This window comes from Anas acuta, chromosome 4 (assembly GCF_963932015.1).
Source record: "Anas acuta chromosome 4, bAnaAcu1.1, whole genome shotgun sequence".
NCBI classification, from domain to species: Eukaryota; Metazoa; Chordata; class Aves; order Anseriformes; family Anatidae; genus Anas; species Anas acuta.
Window position 1 is genome coordinate 51,326,782 of NC_088982.1, and position 20,285 is coordinate 51,347,066.

General features: G+C 35.5%; 1 protein-coding gene across 2 annotated transcripts in view; it reads left to right on the forward strand.

Annotated features, from left to right (window-relative positions):
* GALNTL6 (polypeptide N-acetylgalactosaminyltransferase like 6) overlaps positions 1-20,285 on the forward strand; it is a 467,323-nt gene that overhangs the window by 200,139 nt on the left and 246,899 nt on the right. For both annotated transcript variants that reach the window (XM_068681227.1, XM_068681228.1), the window contains one exon: positions 13,063-13,229. In XM_068681227.1, the coding sequence (XP_068537328.1) occupies positions 13,063-13,229 (167 nt within the window). The remainder of the gene's footprint in view (positions 1-13,062; positions 13,230-20,285) is intronic.

The following is a 20,285-nucleotide window of genomic DNA, read 5'->3' on the forward strand; positions in this document are numbered from 1 at the left end:
AGGTCTTTAAAAGACATTTAGATATTGAAATTAGTGATATGGTATAGTGGAGGACTTGTTAGTGTTAGGTCAGAGGTTTGACTCGATGATCTTGAAGTCCTTTCCAACCTAGCCGATTCTGTGATTCTGTGAAATTAGAGCTGGCTGAGTGACTTCAGCTTTTTCGTTAAGTATTTACCTGAAAGTATGCCATGCATTTCCTCCAGACAAAACAATATGAATACTCAGTAGCTGATTTTGCTGTTAAATACTTGTTGTTCCTGATTTCTTTAGTTTATGTATGCTGTGTGGAGGAAAGTCATTGAAGTGTATAGCATTCAATCAGAGCACTATTTTACTACATTAGTAAATCACTCAGAACTATTAAGTAATTTAAAAAAAAAAAGTTTGAAAAATGGTCAGCAGCAAATCTAGGTAAGTATTTAGCTCTACTGGCATTTATAGCATTGCTTTCTGTTTTCCCTTACTTTTGTATTTGTGTGTTTAAAAAAAAAAAGACATTAAATATCCTATAGCAGTTTGTGTTCACAAAATAAAAATGGACTCACTTTTATTGCAAAAATATTAGTAAACAACTTGGCTGTGTATTTACCTGGTGTACGTGCAATTAAAGCTGTGGCACAAGTTTAGTCGTAGTGCCTGCCATAATGATCTGATGACTAAAAATCTTTTGAGTCTCATCTCTGGCAAACACGGTCAGCTTTTGGTGGTGCTTGCATGAGTGAGACCGGTTGGCATGGCCAGGCCATTAGCTGGCTGCTGTGCCCCAGCCTCAGGTATCCTCCTGCAGCTTACTTCCTTCCAGAAGAGGAGATGGCTCCTTTGCTCTTCTTTCCCATTCTGCCTAATGAAAAGCTCCTGGAGAAAGTGTAAAAGTTAGCTTAGAGGCATCTGAATCATCTCTGCCTGCTCAGGAGGGAAATAATTTGGGTACAATCTAATTGTTCAGAGGGCAGATGTCACTGGTACCGAGGGATGCTGAAGAGGCACTGTGTGTGTGCTAAACTTGGCACGGCACAGCTACTAGCTAGCTGATTCAACTTGCATCTAACTTGCTTGCTCTTATGCTTAGTTTGACTGGAATCCAGAAACCACAAAACAAGCAAATCCTTTCCCAGTGCTTTGAAAAAGTGTTGGTTCAGGTTTCTCTACGAAGGGCTGAATTACTTTGTACGAATGTTTGCTAGTATTATTTAAACTTTTCCTGGCCACAGACCAACACATTGCTTTTAGTAGGCTGGTGAGAAAGCTGTACTTGGGCTGCTTTTCCAGGTGTTCTGTGCACTTACTGCGTAATGTAGTGAAGGTGGAAAGTCATGCATGCCAGAACATGATGGGCGATGTCCCCATTTCCAAGTCTCACCAGATTGTACCTTGCAGTTGCTTCAGGGCATCTCATTCAAAGTGTAGCTCCTTGAAAACAGGGTCAGAAATGTTTTATGCTGGAGAAAAAGAGTGGCCTTCTGTCTCTGTCATGCCTGCTGTCAGTTCCTCTGCAAGATATGTATCGATAGTAACAAATTACATGGAATAATTCCTAGGTGCTTTCTGGTTGCTTTGTGTCTGCTTTTTTTTTTTTTTTTTTTAAAGCAGCCACAGCTAAAGTGGGGCTGAAGATTGATGATTCTCCCTCCACCCCTTTGGTGAGGAGCAGGCTGCAGCATTTAGTAGGTCAATGAGGAGAGTCCAAGACTGATGGCTCTGTTTCTGTTTACCGAAAAGAATTTGATAAAAGAAGTAAGCTGTTTATACAAGCAGAGGAAAGTAGTTCTTGTGGGTTTGAATGCCTTGCATATTGCCTACATTGCAGTGAAGCCTCCCACACCACTGAGAAAATAGCAAGCTGCAATAAACATCACTGTGAAATCTAAATATAATGAGGAAAGGAATACTGCAGGATATTTACCCTTCAGCCACTTCTGGGCATTTGGGATAGCCAAGTCTATTGGCATTTGACAGTGGTTAAAACCAGAACTTTGAGGTCTCAAATACAATACAGCAATGGGAAAGCACATGCAACTTCACTATGATCAATGAGAAATATTGAATGTGCTTGGGATCCAGACCTTTGCTGTTCACAAATGACTGTGAGGATGATGTATGCTGCCAATTTAACAGGTTCAGGAAAACCTTCTGTATACCTTACTTGTTATTACATATCAATTCTTGCTTCCTTTCTGAACATTTTTCATACAATTAGGCATTTACATAATGTGAACCAGCACAGGATTACATACTTCTAAGCAAGTGAAATTTCATCTCTAATACGAACAAAACACAACAAGTACCAGTACTTTCTTACTGGCAACAAAATTAGCTGCTCTGTGTCATGCAATAAGGACAACAAATACACAGCAAAGCTAGAGTGAAAAGCAGTTTTTGTTTTGCCTGGCTGGATTATGGACGACCTTATTGAGCTGTAATTTTCCAAAGGCTGCACTGGCCACAAGATGTGGTAACAGGCATGCGAACTTACTGATCACACTGGCACTTGTGGTCTGTGATGCCTGACAGCAACTTTTTCACAGCTTTTGTTCCCATGCCTGCTAGCTGTGACACCAATGCTGTGACATGGGTCAGACCTAATAATATCTTGGCCATTATTTTATCTTGTGTCTCATATATGGGAGGTGATACTGAAAGGAATGTGTGAGTCTGGTTTCTTCCTACGCTTTTTTCTTAGATTCTTTCAGCATCCTCAGTAACTGGATTTTTGGGTGATACATAAGGCTGCTTAGTGGTTTTGTACAGGTATGCTGTGCATGTTCTTGTTTAGTTTATTACTATACTTACTAATGCTGTCAGTCCTTGCAGCCCTTTGCACAGAAAGATAACTGACCATTGTGTAATGCAGGAACATTTAATAACATGGTTTAGATCAATCTGATGTTAGTTGCACCAAATACCCCCAAATTAATGAGTTCGGGGAACAATGCTTTCTCATTTGGCCTATCCACCAAGTTTTGGAAGCTTTTTTTCTAAACCTCATTCATATATCCATTGTGTTAATGAAAACTTCTGAAACTAGGAAGGTTTGCATTAATTTTAATGTGGGTAATGGAGCAACCACTACATTCTTTCTTTAGTTAGGTGTAAAGAATTTTTAATTAATATTGTGTCAGAGTACCTTAATTCAGTGGTGTAAGAAAACTGTTTGACCTGAAAGTGCTGAGTCCTGAACTTCTTGCTTCCAGAGAGTGAAGACCTCACTGTACTGTTGTTGCATTTCCCTGGATGTTCTAGAACACCTTGCACTAATGCTCAGCATCTCACAGTATAACGTGCAGTTCTTTGCTTTCTGGATAATCAGATACTGTTCATGTATTTCTCTGCTCTAATGTTAGAGCATTGTTTTGGATATATGATATATAATATTGTATGATATATGATATAACATACATGGATATATGTTTTGGATAAAAGGGATTCCAGCCTTTACTTTGTACGTTGAGTTCTATATGCACTAAATAAGTTTGATTCTATCTCATCACTTTGTTTTAAGGTAATTTTTACCTTAAAAGGTAAGATTTTCAGTATCTTACTGTATACGCAGTCAAGGTGAGCTTGGTTGTAATCTATTTTTAGCTGCAGAATGCTTGGTATGGAAAAGGAGATGTGGCTGACCTTTGGCAGGGAAGGTGTTTGTGGAAGCCTGAAAAATAGCTCTAGAGCACAAGGGCATGTGGTAAAGGCATAATTAGGATTTCTAAAACAGAAATTCAATGGTAGTTGAATGTCATGGGTTGGTTTGTTTCTAAGTAGCATGATTAGAATGCACTTTGAAACAGCAAAAACATTCTGATCCTTTTCATTCTCTTTCAGTCAGGAAATCAAACACAGACTTGAATTAGAGGCTTTGTGTTGATCATTTTAAGCTCTGCCTGACTTTTGAGAGACAATCACATAAGCTTGAATTAATTTTGAGTACATTGGTATTTCAGTTATTTTCACTCCAAAAAAAAGTGTAGATCTGTGTACATGTGTATGCATTATACACATGAACTGAGCTGCTTGCTAGAATTTGGGAATTTATAGGTAATGAAGGGCAAGGTTTAAGCTGAAATATAATTGTAGTACTAAAATGTCTCTTGATGTAACTTTCCTTTTAAGTGAGGGATTTTAAGACAATATAAAGTTACTGTATGCATTCATTTTTCAAAACCTAGACTTAATATATATGGATAGATATGTACGTTTCTTAAAGTTACATATAATATATGTATAATATATATATTAATTATAATATAATTATTTATTTATATATATATATATATATAAAATATCTAGCCATGAGTGATGGAGGCTTTATTCCTTGCTTTCTTATAAAACAAAGCTTTGCAAGCATAGATTTACTTTGTGTTGTATGGCTCATCTGCCTCTTACAGTCTTCCTTTGGTTAAAGAAACATTAATGTTCAAATTATGAAGTGAGGCAAAGACATGCAGAATTTCTGGAGTGATTGTCCGTGACAGTCCAAAGCTTGATGTGAAGTAACAGGCACCTAACTCAACTTTGTGGTATCTGGGGAAGTCACTGCTGAGAGAAAACCTACTTAACACAGTAGGCTTTTTCCATTTAGTTTCCAAGGCATGTTAATTTTTGTAGTGCATTTAATAGCAATAATGCAAACTACTTTCTACCATACAATTTCATCAATCTGAAAATAGTAATAAATTTTTAGAGAAGGTTTATTTGCTGCAGTAGGGAGGAGGAAGTGTTGTGACATTTATTGAGGTGCATGCTCAGTAATGTATGCTTACTTCCTAACTGTGAGCCACAGTGGAAATAAAGATTACTTTCCCCTCCATCAGGTCACACCCAAGCTAATTTTACAGCCTTGTCAAAAAGCAGTAGAAATTACTAGTTATCACTACTTTATCAGGCTCAGTTGACAAGGCTAGATTGGAACAGAAACACAGTGTGACTGAAGCTTGTTTCTGTAAATTGAATTTTGACATGCTAAGACAACTACTATGTAAATCTTCACTGGAAAAATGTTTTGTCCTGCTAGTTTTGTCGTGGGTTTGTCAGCAGTTGGGTACCCAATGGGTGCTGTAGTTCCTTTAATAAAGGGGAAAGAAAAGGTCAGATCTGCTAAGTGTGTGTAATGACAAAGCCAGTGGAAGGAAGCTTTCAGACCTGATTCTGTTTTGCTCTAACTTACTCTGGCGTTTCATGTAAAAGGAGAAAATTGGAGGTGGTCTACTTTTATGATTTAGTAACTGATGTGGAAGGCTGCTACCTTGCTTCTGAAATGCAGCAATGGGATGTCTGCAAGATGTTTAACTTCTCCTACGCTATTATCTATCAGAAAGGGCAGTTTACAAGGTTGTTGATGTGTCTAGAAAGCACGGAACTTAGTAACTGGCCAAGGCATTGCTATTGGTGTCCCTTAATGTGCATAAAATATTGTTGTTGTTATATCCACTGGGTCAAACAAATTGCTGCTTTTATGAATCGGCTTTTGCTGTGAAGTGGCTGAAATGGTGCCAGCACTCTCTCCTTTTTCATCACTTCAGAAGTCCATTTTTTTTCATTTGCAGTCCTACAGAGCTGGTAGATGTGTTTCTGTTGGAAAAGCTGTAAAGATGCAGAAACTTTCAGTTCTGCATGTTTTTTTAAGCTATTTGATATTACATTACTTTTTTTTTCTCCTTAAACTTATCAGGGATTTGAACAGAACTATCACTGTATCTTGAACTAAGAGGATGCTATTTATTTATTTCTGCACAGCAGAGTATGATAACCCTTCTTTTGAGGAAAAAAACGTTGTTAATATTTGTAAGACGGTAGTCTGTAAGAGGCAATTTTAACTTTTTTTTTTTTTCACAGCTTTTCTTTTTATAGAGCAGTCCTCTTTCATGTTGTATTTTTAGTGCTGGCTGTAAATAGATTCCAGATGTTCATGGCAATTTCTTTTTCTTCCTCAGGCAGGTTAGTATTTCAGGAATAGAACAACCTCTACAATTCTTTTAATCTTCTAGAAGTCTCCCTGCAACTTCAAAATTTACTTGTAATAGTGATTCTTTCAGAAACTTAGTTTTGGTTACTGTGTCAGCCTAGCAGAATTCTATATCTAAAAGCAATAATTAAAATTAGTGTTAAGTATTTTTAGAGAGAGTTTGTGTGATGGTGTATCCTGTTTTTGAATAAGCCTTAAACTACTGGATCCAAATACCAACCTACAATAACAAAATACAGGAACAACATTTGAGGTAAATAGTTGCTAGAAGGTTCCGCATTGTAAGTTCTGCATGCCTAAATTTGCACTATACAAGTTATTTACAAAGAAATTCTACCTTAACCTTTTGTAACGAATTTTGATTTCATAGTTACCATAACTTCTGTGACTTCTTTGGTATGTGTGTATAATAAACAATATTGTACAGCTCTCAGAATTCAGTTTCTCAGAACAGTGATAAACTACAGGACTTCTGGGGTTACTGAAATGCAGCCATACTTGAAATGACATATGATTAGTGCACAGGGATGTGTCTAATAAAGGAAAAACGAGAGGAAGAAGATACTTTAGCTAGAGAGAGGAATGGGGCTTTGAAAACTTAATTTGGAAACAACTCTCACCCAGGTAGAAAACCTCAGTTCTTCCTAGTAAAATCCCCCCCAAAAAAGTTCCTAGGGCACAAAGAATATAGTGTCAGTTTGCAGAATATAGTTCAGTTTGATGAGAAATAACAGATTTCAGATTCTCAAATACCATGCAAGGAAAGCTTTTGAAAAGAAAGACAAGATTAATCAAGGACAGCAATATTTGAAAATGTAATTCATGGTTCATAACTTTTGATTCATGTTGGTAATCTCAAAAATGTCATTGCAACCAGTTTGTCCCAAATTCATCATTTGATGCAAATGGAGCTTTATGCCATATTTTTTATATGCATGCATGCTGGTGCAAATACTGCTTTATGCCGTATTTTTTATATACATGCACAAACATTTGTGTATATTATTTTGTGGGAAAGTCCAAATTGTTAATTCTGAGAATTTCAGCGAGGGACTTACATAATGCCACTTGCACAGGCCTCTACCAAACTCTGTTTGTTCTGAACATTAATAAATTCAATAAGAAAATACAGGTGTGAACTACTTAACTAGCAAGATGCTAGTTGCTCTTCATGGTTATTTTCTTTCTACGTATTTCTAGCAAGACCTTTATAAATCACTTTCAGATTTAACATAGCAATTACTCTGAGATTTAAGCTTTCATTAAATTTGCAGAAATCTATTGTTTATTCTAAGAAATTTTCATTCTTCTTATTATAAGTTCAATAGCTAAGATTTAATGTTGTTCCATGAATAAGTGATGATGTGCTGCACTTCTATGCAATTTTTAACAACAAGAAAAGATGCCTTTACAAAAGCATCTGGAACATTTTATTAAGGTTAATCTGTAGGATTCTATTAAGACTGAGCAGAAGATGCTCGTGCTGAGTTAAGAACACTTCTTTAGGTTCAAACAGCTGGTTCCTCTCACCCTCAAATTGTATATCTGCTAAGAGTGGTAGATACATGCAGTTGTTTCTCCACCCCCATGCTCCCCAGCTTCTTGTTTCAGGTATTCAAATTCTATGCTTCTGAAATAAAAGGCTTAGTTTTCCAGCAATCTGTTTTGGTGGCAACCGTTTCTTCGTTTTTTGAAGAGTACAACCAAAACATGAGTTATTTTTTGACTGAACTCCATCCGAAAAGTTCTGCAATTCTAAATGTCTAGGGTAGGCATGTGGTTTAAAAGTACAAAAACTTGAATTTTAAAGAATAAAAACACATAAAGAACACAGACTTCTGTTTCTCAGTTTGCCTTAGAGTGGTACCAGAATGAAGTAGGATTATACTGCAAGCAAATGACTTTGGGCTAATTTCTAGTTTACTGAATGGATTAATATTTTTCCTTTATTTAGTGTGAACTCTTCTGACCACTTCAATCTTGCAGTCTGTAAAACGAGGAATAATCCTACACCTGTTCTCTGGAGAGGTAGATATCTAGGTCTGTTTAGTTGGGATGGTTCCATAGGATGTGCAGGTGCCTACTGTTCCACTGTGCTGGCAATATGGCATGGCATATACCTATAGATCAGAGCATGTATATGAGTTAAGACTGATCGGGATCTTTTGGATTACTTTTTGGAAGACAGAATCAAACACTGAAAAACAAAGCCTCTAGTTCTGTAACTAGTCTCTTATAAACCATTGAGTAGGCTGTATTAGTTGTGTAAGCAATTTAACTTTCAGGAGCCTATAACTTAAATACATCTTAATGTGTTTCTGAGCAAAGTGATTAGATGCTACTTGAATGTTAAACAATAAAAATTCTACTGAGCAGTTTGAGCTTTATCTGGGTAAACAAAAGTGTGGAGGTAAGGATGAAAGTGAGGACAAGCATAATGAAAATGGTGGAAAACTGGTTGAATAATGTGCTCTTAGCATCCTTGAATATTTATGCTTTTATCAGTATGGGCAGTGACGTTGAGTAAACATCTTTAGCCAAGACTGATTAATGAGAACACTTTCATAATTTTTTATTTTTTTTTTTTTACAATCAAAGCTGAAGTGAAAAATCAGTTTGCAGTGATTTCAGGTAGTTTTCTGTCCTCAGTCCCATAGCCAAAATTATTTAATTTCATGGGTGGGTTTTCTTCTGAGATTGTATGTTTATGCTAACATATATTTCATTCAAATTAGTTGGTTTATAACGTATCTAGAACCGAGGTATAGAAGTAAAATGACCTGTCCTCATTTTCATTCACCATGCAAATCAATTTTGTTACTATAAACTTCTCATATTTTATTTTTAAATGCTATTCTAGGAGAAAATACTACCAGGGCAAAAACTGATTCCAATGGAAATGAGCTTAAAAATAGAAAATAACACCTTCCTGCATAATAAATAAATAAATAATAAATTGGAAGACATAGCAGTTGTTCCCCTTTTTCAGATCCCCATTGTTTGCTTTTTTTATGTTCTTAATTCATTAAACAGAATGTCATGTGACAAAAAGCTCTACAGTGGTATGTCTGCATTTATCTTTTGCATTGTGATTTGATCATGAAAGAGAGCATAAAGTAATGTTTATTGACATCAACTCTGTACTCTTTTCTTTCTAAATTATTTTTTGTATTGAAGTAGGTCTTGGAGCAAACCTTCAACTCTTTGTCTGAACTGCATATTTTGCTTAAATCTACTATCCTTTTTTGAATATTAATCTTATGATTTATTTCCAGGCTTTTGTGGCTTTCCCAGTATCCCAAGCCTTAAAGTAAATGTGTTTAGAAATTCTGTTGTCGTTCATTTTGAATTACACTTATAGTCTACATAGAGCCTACGGTCATTGAAAAGGCACAGATAAGTTGTGATGTGTTCAGCTTGAGGCTGGTAATCAGACCATATGTATGCAAGTACTAAGATGTTTTCAAGGTGGATAAGAATTTGATAAAACTTTGTACTGAAATTGCAGTGCAAAATTTCAGTACAATTCATTTTCATTTAGCACATGTACCATAATTTGAAAACTTTTAAGAATGAAACATTTAAATTATTTAAACATTTTTAAAATAGGATGTTAATGGTAGTCTTTGACACATTTTTTCTTTCTACAATAAAACTTGATTTTTAATAAATTTTGGTAAGGTTGAAATCTTACAAGAAAATGTAATTCAAGAGCCCTTTCTGTGGAGAATCAAAATCTCCCTTTTGAAACATTCATTCTACAGGGTATGTAAGCTATTAACTAAATTAATTTTGGAAAGTAAACATGTTGAAATTGGGGTCTGTTTCTTGGTGAATGCTCAAAACACTTGCAATGGGATTATTCTGGTGAGAGCAAAAAGCACATACTCTTGAATTCAAAATGATTTGATGTTGGCAGAAAAATAAATTTGATATTGACGTACCTTAGAACTTTGGAACAGTAAATAATAAAGCAAAGTGAGTCTGAAATTACAATCAGAATTTTTCGGGACCTCTTTAAATGGACTCTGATGAATTTTGGATGATAAATTTGTGTTGAAAGAATGCCTCCAAAAATCCTTATTGATGCAAAAGTGGTATGGTTAAAGATGAATGTATTTTTGTAGTACCTTGTCTGTTAATTTTGTTAATGCTTCTTGGTTTTAAACATTTTCATCAGTAAAACATGGAATAGTTGAGATGGGCATCACTAACAAATTGAAATATAATAACTCTGCCCAGAGAAGTTGTGGATGCCCCACCTCTGGTAGTTGGTTAATGCCAGGCTGGACAGGGCTTTGGGAGGTCTAGGTGGAGGTATTCCTGTCCATGGCATGGGGGTTGGAATAGATGATATTTAAAGGTCCCTTCCATCACAGAGCATTCTAGAATGCTAAAATTCTGTGTAGTTTCATCTATGGAATTCACTCCAATCTAGCAATGACCAGTATTTTGTAGAAAGAAATATCTGATTGTTATTTCAAAGACTAGCAGTGGTTGACAGGAAGCAATGTCTATGTTTCCAGGTGGACTTATTGCAGCCAGGGTATTTGGCATCACTTCTAAAATGTGAAGAAATGCATTGATGGACTTGAAGCAAATGGTACATGGCCTCTGATGATTCTCTTTGTAAATCTGATAGCTCAGCCATGGGTGTCTAACTGCATTCTCATTGCATTCCATGTGCCTTTCTTGAGTGTTACAGCTATCCATCAGATCTGTCCTCAGCACAGTACGAGCAATACTCTGCTATAGGTAATGCTAGGTAGAACCTCAGATAAAATGGATTTCTATGTTACGTCTTCTAAAATGTACTGATCTTCTGTTACAGTTTAATGTTGGAGAGCAAGAGGCTAAAAATGAACAGAATTTAACTTGCTGAAAAAGGCAACTAGGCCACCACTATGAAATCTAACAGGCTGTCTTAACAATAGAAAAAGATGGAATTTAAGGTGTCATTTCTATGAATTTGGCAGTTTCACCAGCTTGTTGAGGGGGAAAAGTAAGAAAAGTGCATTTCAGTGGTTTGTGGCTTGTATTAGAAATAAGTTCACATATAGCCAGGTACCTTTGCAAAAACTGTCAAAGGAAAAGTAAATATAAATGAGGAAGAAAGGTCAAAGGTAGTGGAAAGATGGAGACAAGTTAAGAAAATTTAAAGTGTCTTTCACTTTAATACTCTAAGTATAACTCTTTTAGTCCTAGTAAAATAATTAATTCTGTAGGAAGAATGAAAATAGTTTTAAACTAAGTCCATCAATTTTTTTTCTTGTTTTTATCAATTAGAATATGCAATTACACTGAAATCACAGGTGAGAATACCACATCCAGTGACCTTCCCATCCCTGCAGACTTAAGGTTATGGTATTGAACTACGACAATACACAAACTTCAGTACAACCAGGAAAAAAGGCATAGTGTTATTCAGGAAGGTAATTGAGTTCCCCTGTGGAAGGACATCACTTTTTAAAAAGAAAGAACATTCTGACATTGGGTGTGTATATCTTTTGTGTGGTGTTTTTTGTTTTTCTCCCCCAAAAAAGATGAAGAACTTAAGTTTAAAAACCTACTTAACGGGAGTTAAAAATGGTAAAGAAAAAAATCTTGCTTTCAGGAAAAGCATAAGAATAACATGCATTTGTTCTACTCCAAGCATCACAGTCAGCAAACAATTGACAACAGTAGGTGTTGGTTTTGATAGGTGGTTTTCTTAATTTGCCAGCTGAAACAGCTATGTATGAGTAATGAGCTTCCTTTGTTGTACTCCTTCCCACAGATAAGAAGAATTCTTACTTTGTCACATTTGTGCAGAGTAGCTGTCCTTTTTCTCAGTGCGCATATGCATTCTACCAGTAAATTACTTAATAAAAGGTTTTGAAAATGTATTTATGGAAATGGTTTCTCAATAAATTCATTGCTGCTATGGTTTTGGAAGAAATGGCTGACAAATATAAATCTTATTTTTAGGAAAACTTTCAAATACAGCGAATACTGATTTCTAGACGGCATTTGAAAAGTAGAAAGCAAAATAAGCTGCAAATGTAGGTTTTAATGTTGTTTACAGCGGTGTTTGATATGCATAGTTCTTTCTGAAGAGCAGCAAAGATATCTGTACATTTTTGGACCTAGAAGTTGTAAGTCAGAAGGTTTATCTGCTTTGTGTTCTTGATTTATCACAAAGCAGTTAATTTATATTTGTACAGGTACCTTGAGCATGACTTTGTCTCGTGGAAGCAGTAATAATTCATTTTTATTTTATTTTATTTTTTTACCATTTACTGAATTTTTTTTTTGGGGGGGGGGGAACAATAGTCTATCAGTTTCAGTAGCCTAAATATTACTCATATGTTCTTTCATTTTAGTAGCTAATGAATTGCAAGACCAGTATTTTTAAAGATAAAGAATATGGATTTTCGTCAAATATGTAAACAATTCAATATTAAAAGTGTTTAAGTTTAAGCACTGTTGTTAGATGCTGTTCAGTTAAGATGCTGAAGGTGCAGTGCTTTTTTACAAAATGAAAGGTTGTTTACATTTTCTTCTATTTTCAGAACTATGTTGTACTATACATACATATAGTAGCAGGAATTATTTTGGACATCTAGATGTGAAGTTGGAGTTGTACTTGTGGATGTTGTTGCATATTTTCAATGTATCAGCCAGGAAAATAACACTGAATTGTTTCTAGCATTTGTCTCTGGGTAGAACAAACTGCTTTTATAAGTTTTGTTTGCCGTGAACAAAGAACGATCATTTCAGATTTTATCTTCCTTCATGATAGATATCAGGAATCTTTCTGATAAGCGGATTTGAATTCTAAAAATGTTGCAGAATATATCTTCTGAGTATAATATTGCAGGAAAAAGATTCCAGTGAAGAAAAAGAAATCTAATTCCAGCCAGTGAACTTCAATTCCTTTTTTGCTTTGTTCAGAGTTATTGTATGTTGCTTGCAATATTTTTTTTTAAATTAACTAGTTACTCTCACATGAAAGTATTGTTTGATTGTACTGTTGGATTTGATTCCAGAGATGGTGATGGTGTATATATGCCAAGGCAGACTTTGCTATATGCTTACACAACTCTTCTTTTTCTCTCCAGCTGTAAGCACAAGGTGTACTTGGAAAAGCTACCAAATACTAGCATAATTATCCCATTTCATAATGAAGGATGGACTTCACTCTTGCGAACAATACACAGTATTATCAACCGCACTCCAGACAGCCTGATAGCAGAAATCATTCTTGTGGATGACTTCAGTGACAGAGGTAAGGCCCAGTTGGTTTTGTTTTAATTTGAAATTTGTATTGCACCGTGGTCTCTATAGAAACTAGAGTAACAAAAATTGAAGAAAAAATAGCTGATGAACTGCCTTCCTTGAAGTACTATTTGATTATTAGCTAGGGGGGGAAAAAAAAACTTTTTACCTTGCTAAGCGTGCTTTTGTTTTATTTTGCAAATAAAATGCAAAAAGGTAAAACTGGAAAGGCATGAGATTAGGAATTGTTCATTGGTCTTTATTAGCACAATATTTGAATACGTTCTTTCTGAAATACTGCAAATTGTTAGTGCTTCAATATACTTTCCTTTTAGGCTTCATTTTTACTCTGAATTTTTAACTTTCACCATTTTGGATGAATGCAAGTCATTTGTCTTTAATCCTGAAAACATATTGAATTAGGAAGCTTCTTGTATTGGTATAAATTTACCATAGAGAAAAATGAGACTGTTTTGAAAGGAATGTAAAAACAATTAAAATAAGAATTCAAAATTTTGCTTTAGAATAATTAAAGTTCATGACATATCTGCATAATAAAATTAAGATAAATGACAATTTAATGAACTTTGTCATCAATGCTTCTTGAATGCAACACAATTGTGGAATACTCTCAAAGTCTTTGGATGAAATTTGAGTTCCTTAGGTAAAATAAATTCATAACAATAGTATGGAACTTGTATGTATTTTATTTCTTTCAATTTTATGCACTTCTTTTAGGAATTTAAATGTGAAGAAATTCGATTGTGTATTTTGGTTGGTTTGGGCATTTTTTTGAAGGTTGATTTCTATTGAAATAACAATCAGTTATTGATTGAAATAACATCATTTTTACTAATACGTGAGTATTGTTTTGAATAGATTGATACAAAACAAAAGAGAATCATGCTCATTGCTGACATTTAGGTAATACCTTTGCCTCAGCTAGGCTCTTATAGCAAAAGATTTCTGACTTGTGATGGTGAGAAGCCCCTAGGTGAACAAGAGGGATATTAGTAGAGCATTCCTGAGGTGTAAGATTTGTGTAAAATTTTAATTTAACGTTTCAGGGGTTAGAAAGATTAATGGTGCACACATCTATCTTACACTTTTGTCTCTGCTGTTTTAGTTGCAATATTTCTTTTGATCAACTGCCTCTCTATCTGTAATGTAATTTAAGAGAAATCATAAAGCAAGTAGAGTTCTGTCTTCTCCGGGCGTATAGAAACTAGACAATAGATGACGGAAGTTCTCAAAAACAAGAAGTATAAAGACTGACAATTCTTCTGCAGGCTAACAATTTCCTAGTAGTAAAACAACTTACCAGGAAATATATAAGTTGTTTTTATGAAGCTTATGACTACTAAAAAAGTTTCTTATACTGAGAGACCAGCTATTGAGTCTATGGTCAATCTGGTGATACTGTAGTGTTTGTTTTTTTTGTTGTTGTTGTTTTTTAATCAAAGACCATACTGACTATATACTTTCAAATGTGATAGTGTTTTAGAAAGCTTATCTACTTCCCAGTTATAAGAAAAAGGACTAATGCCATTAAACAGAGAATACTGTCATTTTTATTCCTCTTTCTGGAAATGTCCCAGCTTATGTTTTGCTGCTTGCTTGAAGGTATTCTGGGAGTAGATATTTGTAATTCGTATAAAATTAGAGAAATCTCCTATGTCTTCCTTATTTTGAGTTACATAAACCCATCTAACTTCTCAGTGGAGCAATTTTCATCTGGAAGAAGTGATTTATATAGTATGGAAACGCTTAACAGTGTCTGGTTTGGAAGTCTTAAAGGAACTTTGTAAGAACACTTGAATGGAGCTGGGCCAAGAACTGTTGTATCATGAGGAAGGTTTACTGATTTCTTTTTTCATTGTTATTAAAAACAAAAATTAGAAATTTGTTTTTGAATGGTTGCCAGTTTTGAATTTGAGCATATTTGGTAGCATATTGGTGTTTTGGGAATAGCTTTTTAACATGTGACAAATTTTAGCATCTCTACTTTCTGAAATCAATAACGCTGAACTTCAAGTCAGTTAAATCATTTCTGTGTATCTGAAGTGAGGTTTTTTCTTGTGTTTGTGATACCATAAACTGTATTTTAAATGAAGCTCTATCATGTTGGTTTTTTTATCATGTCCTTTTTGTCTTTTGAAGACACAGGCTACACGTAGTACAGATAGGTTATTTAATGTTGGAAAAAAGTCTGTCTACACCTCCACAGTAATCCCTTCCCAGTTCATAACAGTCTTTTTAAAAAGTGTTTGAATAAATGCCTCTATCACCCCTTTCAAGTTTCTACTTACTCTCATCTACTCAAGTTCTAACAAGGACTGTCTCCTGGTAACAACGTCTTAGATTTTTGTAAAAGGGAAAAGTTTAGTTAGTTGAAGTACGGAGAAACACTAGCCATTTAATCACTACTATTAAAATATCAGCTACTGAAACATACCATTCTCCAATACAGCCCCACTCCAGGGGTGTATGTAACACTAATAATAGTGTTATTAGTCCTTCACTTGTTTTTTCAGGGACTGACAAGAGCAGTGAAGCAGTGTGAAAGGCACTGAAGACAGATCAGGCCAAAAATGAAATGTGAGTTCACTTGTTTTCAAAACTGGTAGAAACATAAGCAAAGTTTACTGCAGTGTTGAAACTGATTATATCACTATCTGTTTTTGTAATTTCTTCATGAGGCTTCGTATGTCAGCTGACAAAAGGCTATTTCTCACTTCTGTGAAATCAGTTAAAACCATTTAAGTGACACGATGTATGCTATATTTCTTCCACAGTTGAAGAGTATAAAAGTTTTCTACTAGGACCCAATTTGTTGAGACTGGAGTCCCCAAAAGTGAGACTGGAGTGTTTCAGCACTACAGTTATTTTAAGGGTAGTAATTAATTGGCTGGTGTCTTTTTCTAGTGTGTTGTGCTAACCAAACTTTTTCCTCTTACAAAAGTCCAAGAAGTTCTTACCAGGAGACAGTCCTTGTTAGAACTAGAGTAGATGAGAAAAAATAGGAACTTGAAAGGGGTGTAAAAGAGGGATAAAACATTGTGCTTTTTTTTTCCACAACCAATGCAAATATAAATATGGAAATGCACATATAGAGCTTTTGATAACAGACGATGATGATGTTTTAGTGCATAGCCAGGTGCAGCTTGTCGGTTTGTTGCAAAATTACTTGTGTGCCTTCAGTTTATTCATATTCATTTCTTTTGTCTTTTGTGATCAAAATGAAAAACTCTAGGTAGTTCATTCATAATATTCACCATAGATTATGACATTTAGATGTTATAAATGTGAAAGGACAGCTGCACCTTTTTAAATATCAATACAATGCAGACTAGAGACTTGATATTAAGAATGGGGAGGCAAGCAAATGTTATGAAACTTGAAGTACCATACATAGTCATGAAAAAAAAATCAATATAAAAAACCCTATATGAATATCTGTGGCAGAAGGAAATGCAGATTTAAATATAGGTACCCAAAGTTGCAAAATATATTTATATAAGTTTTGGAGTTTATATACTTAAGTACTTAAATAATGTGAGGCAAAAACTCGATAGAATTAGTGGAATTACTTCCAACTCTGTTTCAGCAAGTGTGGGGTTTTTGTGTGTTGATTTTTGATTTATCTTGTAAATGTGAGCAAATGATGGAATACTGGCAAGCCTAAAAGAAACTCAAGTCATAGTTTACAGAAGCTCTTTCACATATCTAAGAAATACGTTCTCTGTTAAGTTCTGTAACAAGGAAGTATTACCTTCTATGTAGTCTGTCTTGGAAATCTCTTGTTAAGGGAATAGTTTTTGGGCTGATACCCGAGAATGTTTGGTTTTGCCCTGTCCAGCTGACTTGGCAGTCTGCTCTTCATTAGAGACTTTGACTGAATTATTATACCTCACATGTAGGCTCAAGTACCATAGCTTTTCCACAGAAGGTCAATATTGCATTATTAGTAATAATATTGCAGTATTAACAATGTGCTTCTGCACTGTAAAGTATGCAGAATATTCTGACTGATTTGGGGTTGCAAATTATTCTAATACCTGATATGTGCAAGCAAAACATGTATCCAAACTGCATGTAAATTGAAGGCCTATCAGTTGTGAATGTGTTGCCAAAAAATGGAAGTTGAACGCCTCAGTGTTGGAGTGTACTGTGTGAGGTGTTTGCAGTGAGCTGTGTAGGAAGGATTCTTTTTCCGGGCTTTTTTGCCTCTCTAAAAGAGGTAGGCTTTGGGAGAGGACGGTGCTGTGCAGGTTTATGTTTTGTTTTGTTTTTTTTTTTGGGTGGGGAAGGCGGGCAGATTGCTCTGAAGTTGCTGTCTGTTGGCAGATATGTGGAAAGATGGCAAGAAGCAGAAGGTAGATAAGAGCTTTGGAGCAAAGGGCAAAATTTGGAAGTAAGCTAGTTGTCTTTGGTTCTGTTGCAGACAAGCTTGTATTTACAAAAGAATGTTACAAACTAATATAGATTTCAAAACTGTAGGGCGAAGTAGATTTGCTTTGTTAATGAGTTCAACAGTCAGGTAGGTTGCCAATACCTTTGCTGATAGCTTTGCACATCAGCTTTTCTTCCTTTTGTCTTTTAATGGCTTTATTAGCATAGTCAGCCTTGTGAACTGTTAATAACACAGCTTGTGGTCATGAGTGTAAAACTGACTTGCCAAGCATTATTTTACTTCTTTTTGTTTTTATTTGACCCCTTAGATCTCTGCTATAGTATCTGTCTACTGTGAGAAAAAATGCACGGTGCCACAGCCAACAGTAGGTTTATTAGCAGTAACAATTACAAAATGGTTTTTAAATGGTGAAAAAAAAATCTGATTTTCCTGAGAGAAAAAAAAAAAATTAAAACGCAGTAGTCAGCAGCTTCTTTCAGGAAAGAAGCTAGTTCCTGTCACTGGAGAAAAAAAAAAAAAAAAAAGGTGTTTTGGTGGAAAATGACACCAGAAAATTTTTGTTCATATTAAGGAGCTGGTCCCTTCTCATTTTGTCACCTGCTGTGTTCTTATCTCTATGTCCCCTTGCTTAACTCTCTGCATCATTTTTCATTTCACACTCAGACTCCCATAACGTCCCTTATCATACAGCATGTGCTTTCTGCCAGTTCTCTGTTCTGTGAACAGCCCAGATTAATAATGTGCAGGTCAGTCTGCAAAACCAACCAGCTGTTGATTGACTAGGGCCTGATTTGATCAGTCAGTGAATGAACTTCAATGTTGGAGATGCTGTTTGCTTTGTGTGAACAAGGAGAAAGATCTGCTCTACCCTAATTACCCAATTACCCTAATATCCTGCCAAAGCTTTTCTGGCCTTATGGACATTGTCTGGTCATTGCTGTTGTAACTGTACTGTAGCAAAATGTAGCATTATTATGTATAGTACTGAAAGCAGAGCAGCTCTGAATATCAGATAGCATATATTTCTTGAGTGGCAAGTTGTGCGATTTGTTGCATGAAAATTACATTCTCTGTATTTTACTTGCAGACAGCTAGTTTATGTTACATGTCACTTGTGATTCCAATTTATCAATGCTTGGCTTCGGATCGTGGGCAGATATAACTTTTCTGATCAAATGAAGAGGAAGGCTGTGTTGCTGAAATAGTCATACAAGAGAGGTTTCCTAGGATTCTCTGATATGGTGAAAGCTTGCCACTCCAAAACTTAAATTCATGTATAAATATATGATATTAAAAAACAAGTCAACCTCTGCAAAACAAAATACTTCTGTCTGTTCCTTTCTTTAAGTTTAGGAACCTGTTTTTCAAGATGGTATATAGTTGCTCAATGACTGTTCAGATAGAGCTCTTTTAAGTTGCACAATTAATTTATATTTAAGAAAAAATAAATCAGGTTTTCTGCCGTTATGTACCAGAGACTATACCTTTGAACTTAGTTTTGGGTGTCTGCTCATCCCTAAACACCCTTCTCAAAAAAAAAAAAAATTGTGTCCTGTGGGGAGTGGAGCACTAAACACAACACTTCAAGCATCATCGGTGCTGAAGGCATCCAAGGATCATATGGACACACAGCTCATTAGCACTTTCTGGAGGCACAGTAGGACAAGGGATAAAAAAATTTTGTTAATGGGAAAGTCTGGGATTGCCTCCAGGTGCTGTGTATGGTTATAGTGGGAGCAGAAAGGTGGAAGAGGGAGCATCTGTGCTTTTACAGGTATTAGTATACCAAAACCATCAGGATTCCAGGTGAAGTTCCTGCATTCAGAACAGACAAGTCCCCAACTGCTGCTGAGTGTAAGGGTAGTGAGCTGGGGAGAAATATTGGGCTTTTGAGATCAGACTGCTTTTGGAACTGATACTAGCTTAACCATCTGTGTGGCATTGTGCGGCACAGCATAAATACCTGTCGGAAGAGAGCCTGTTTGGCCTTCAGTATATGTGGTTCTGACCTTGTCTAGCTTGATATCAGTATTATATGACTCAATTTTAAGTACAGTGAACTCTAAATTCTCGAGTAGAAGAAGGTGTTATAAGGCAGATATTTTCTTTCAAACTGTTGATCCTGTACTTGTGGATGTGCCTTGATGCTTGGAGAGGTATAAAGAGATTTGCTGGATTTTGTTGTCCTAGAAAATGAAATAGCTCAGCCTAACACTTCTGTTTAAGTCTCATTCCTGTTGGAACTGCTTTAAGTGGTGTGGGAAACATAAAGGACATTTGCAATAATTTCAGAATAATATTATGTTTCTCTAATGCACAAAGTGTTGCACTGCAGGTTCTGCTACCTGTCCCATGGTTGGAAGCTGTATGATAGGAAAGAAACTTCAGAAATCATCTGCTGTACAGTAGGATTGTAACAAGTGGTGTTGTCACCTTGACTAACTGAATACTAAACTGAAGTAACTCAGCTGAACAATTATGGCTAATTCTGTTTTAGGATTACAGATGAAAACAATTAGTGCTGTAGTATGTGTACATCAATATTTACAAACAGTGCACTTAAGTCAAGCTGACTTCAATTATATATAACAGTCCTCTGGAGAACACTAGTCACTTTGTACAGACTGGAGAGATTTGCTTCATTTTGGAACA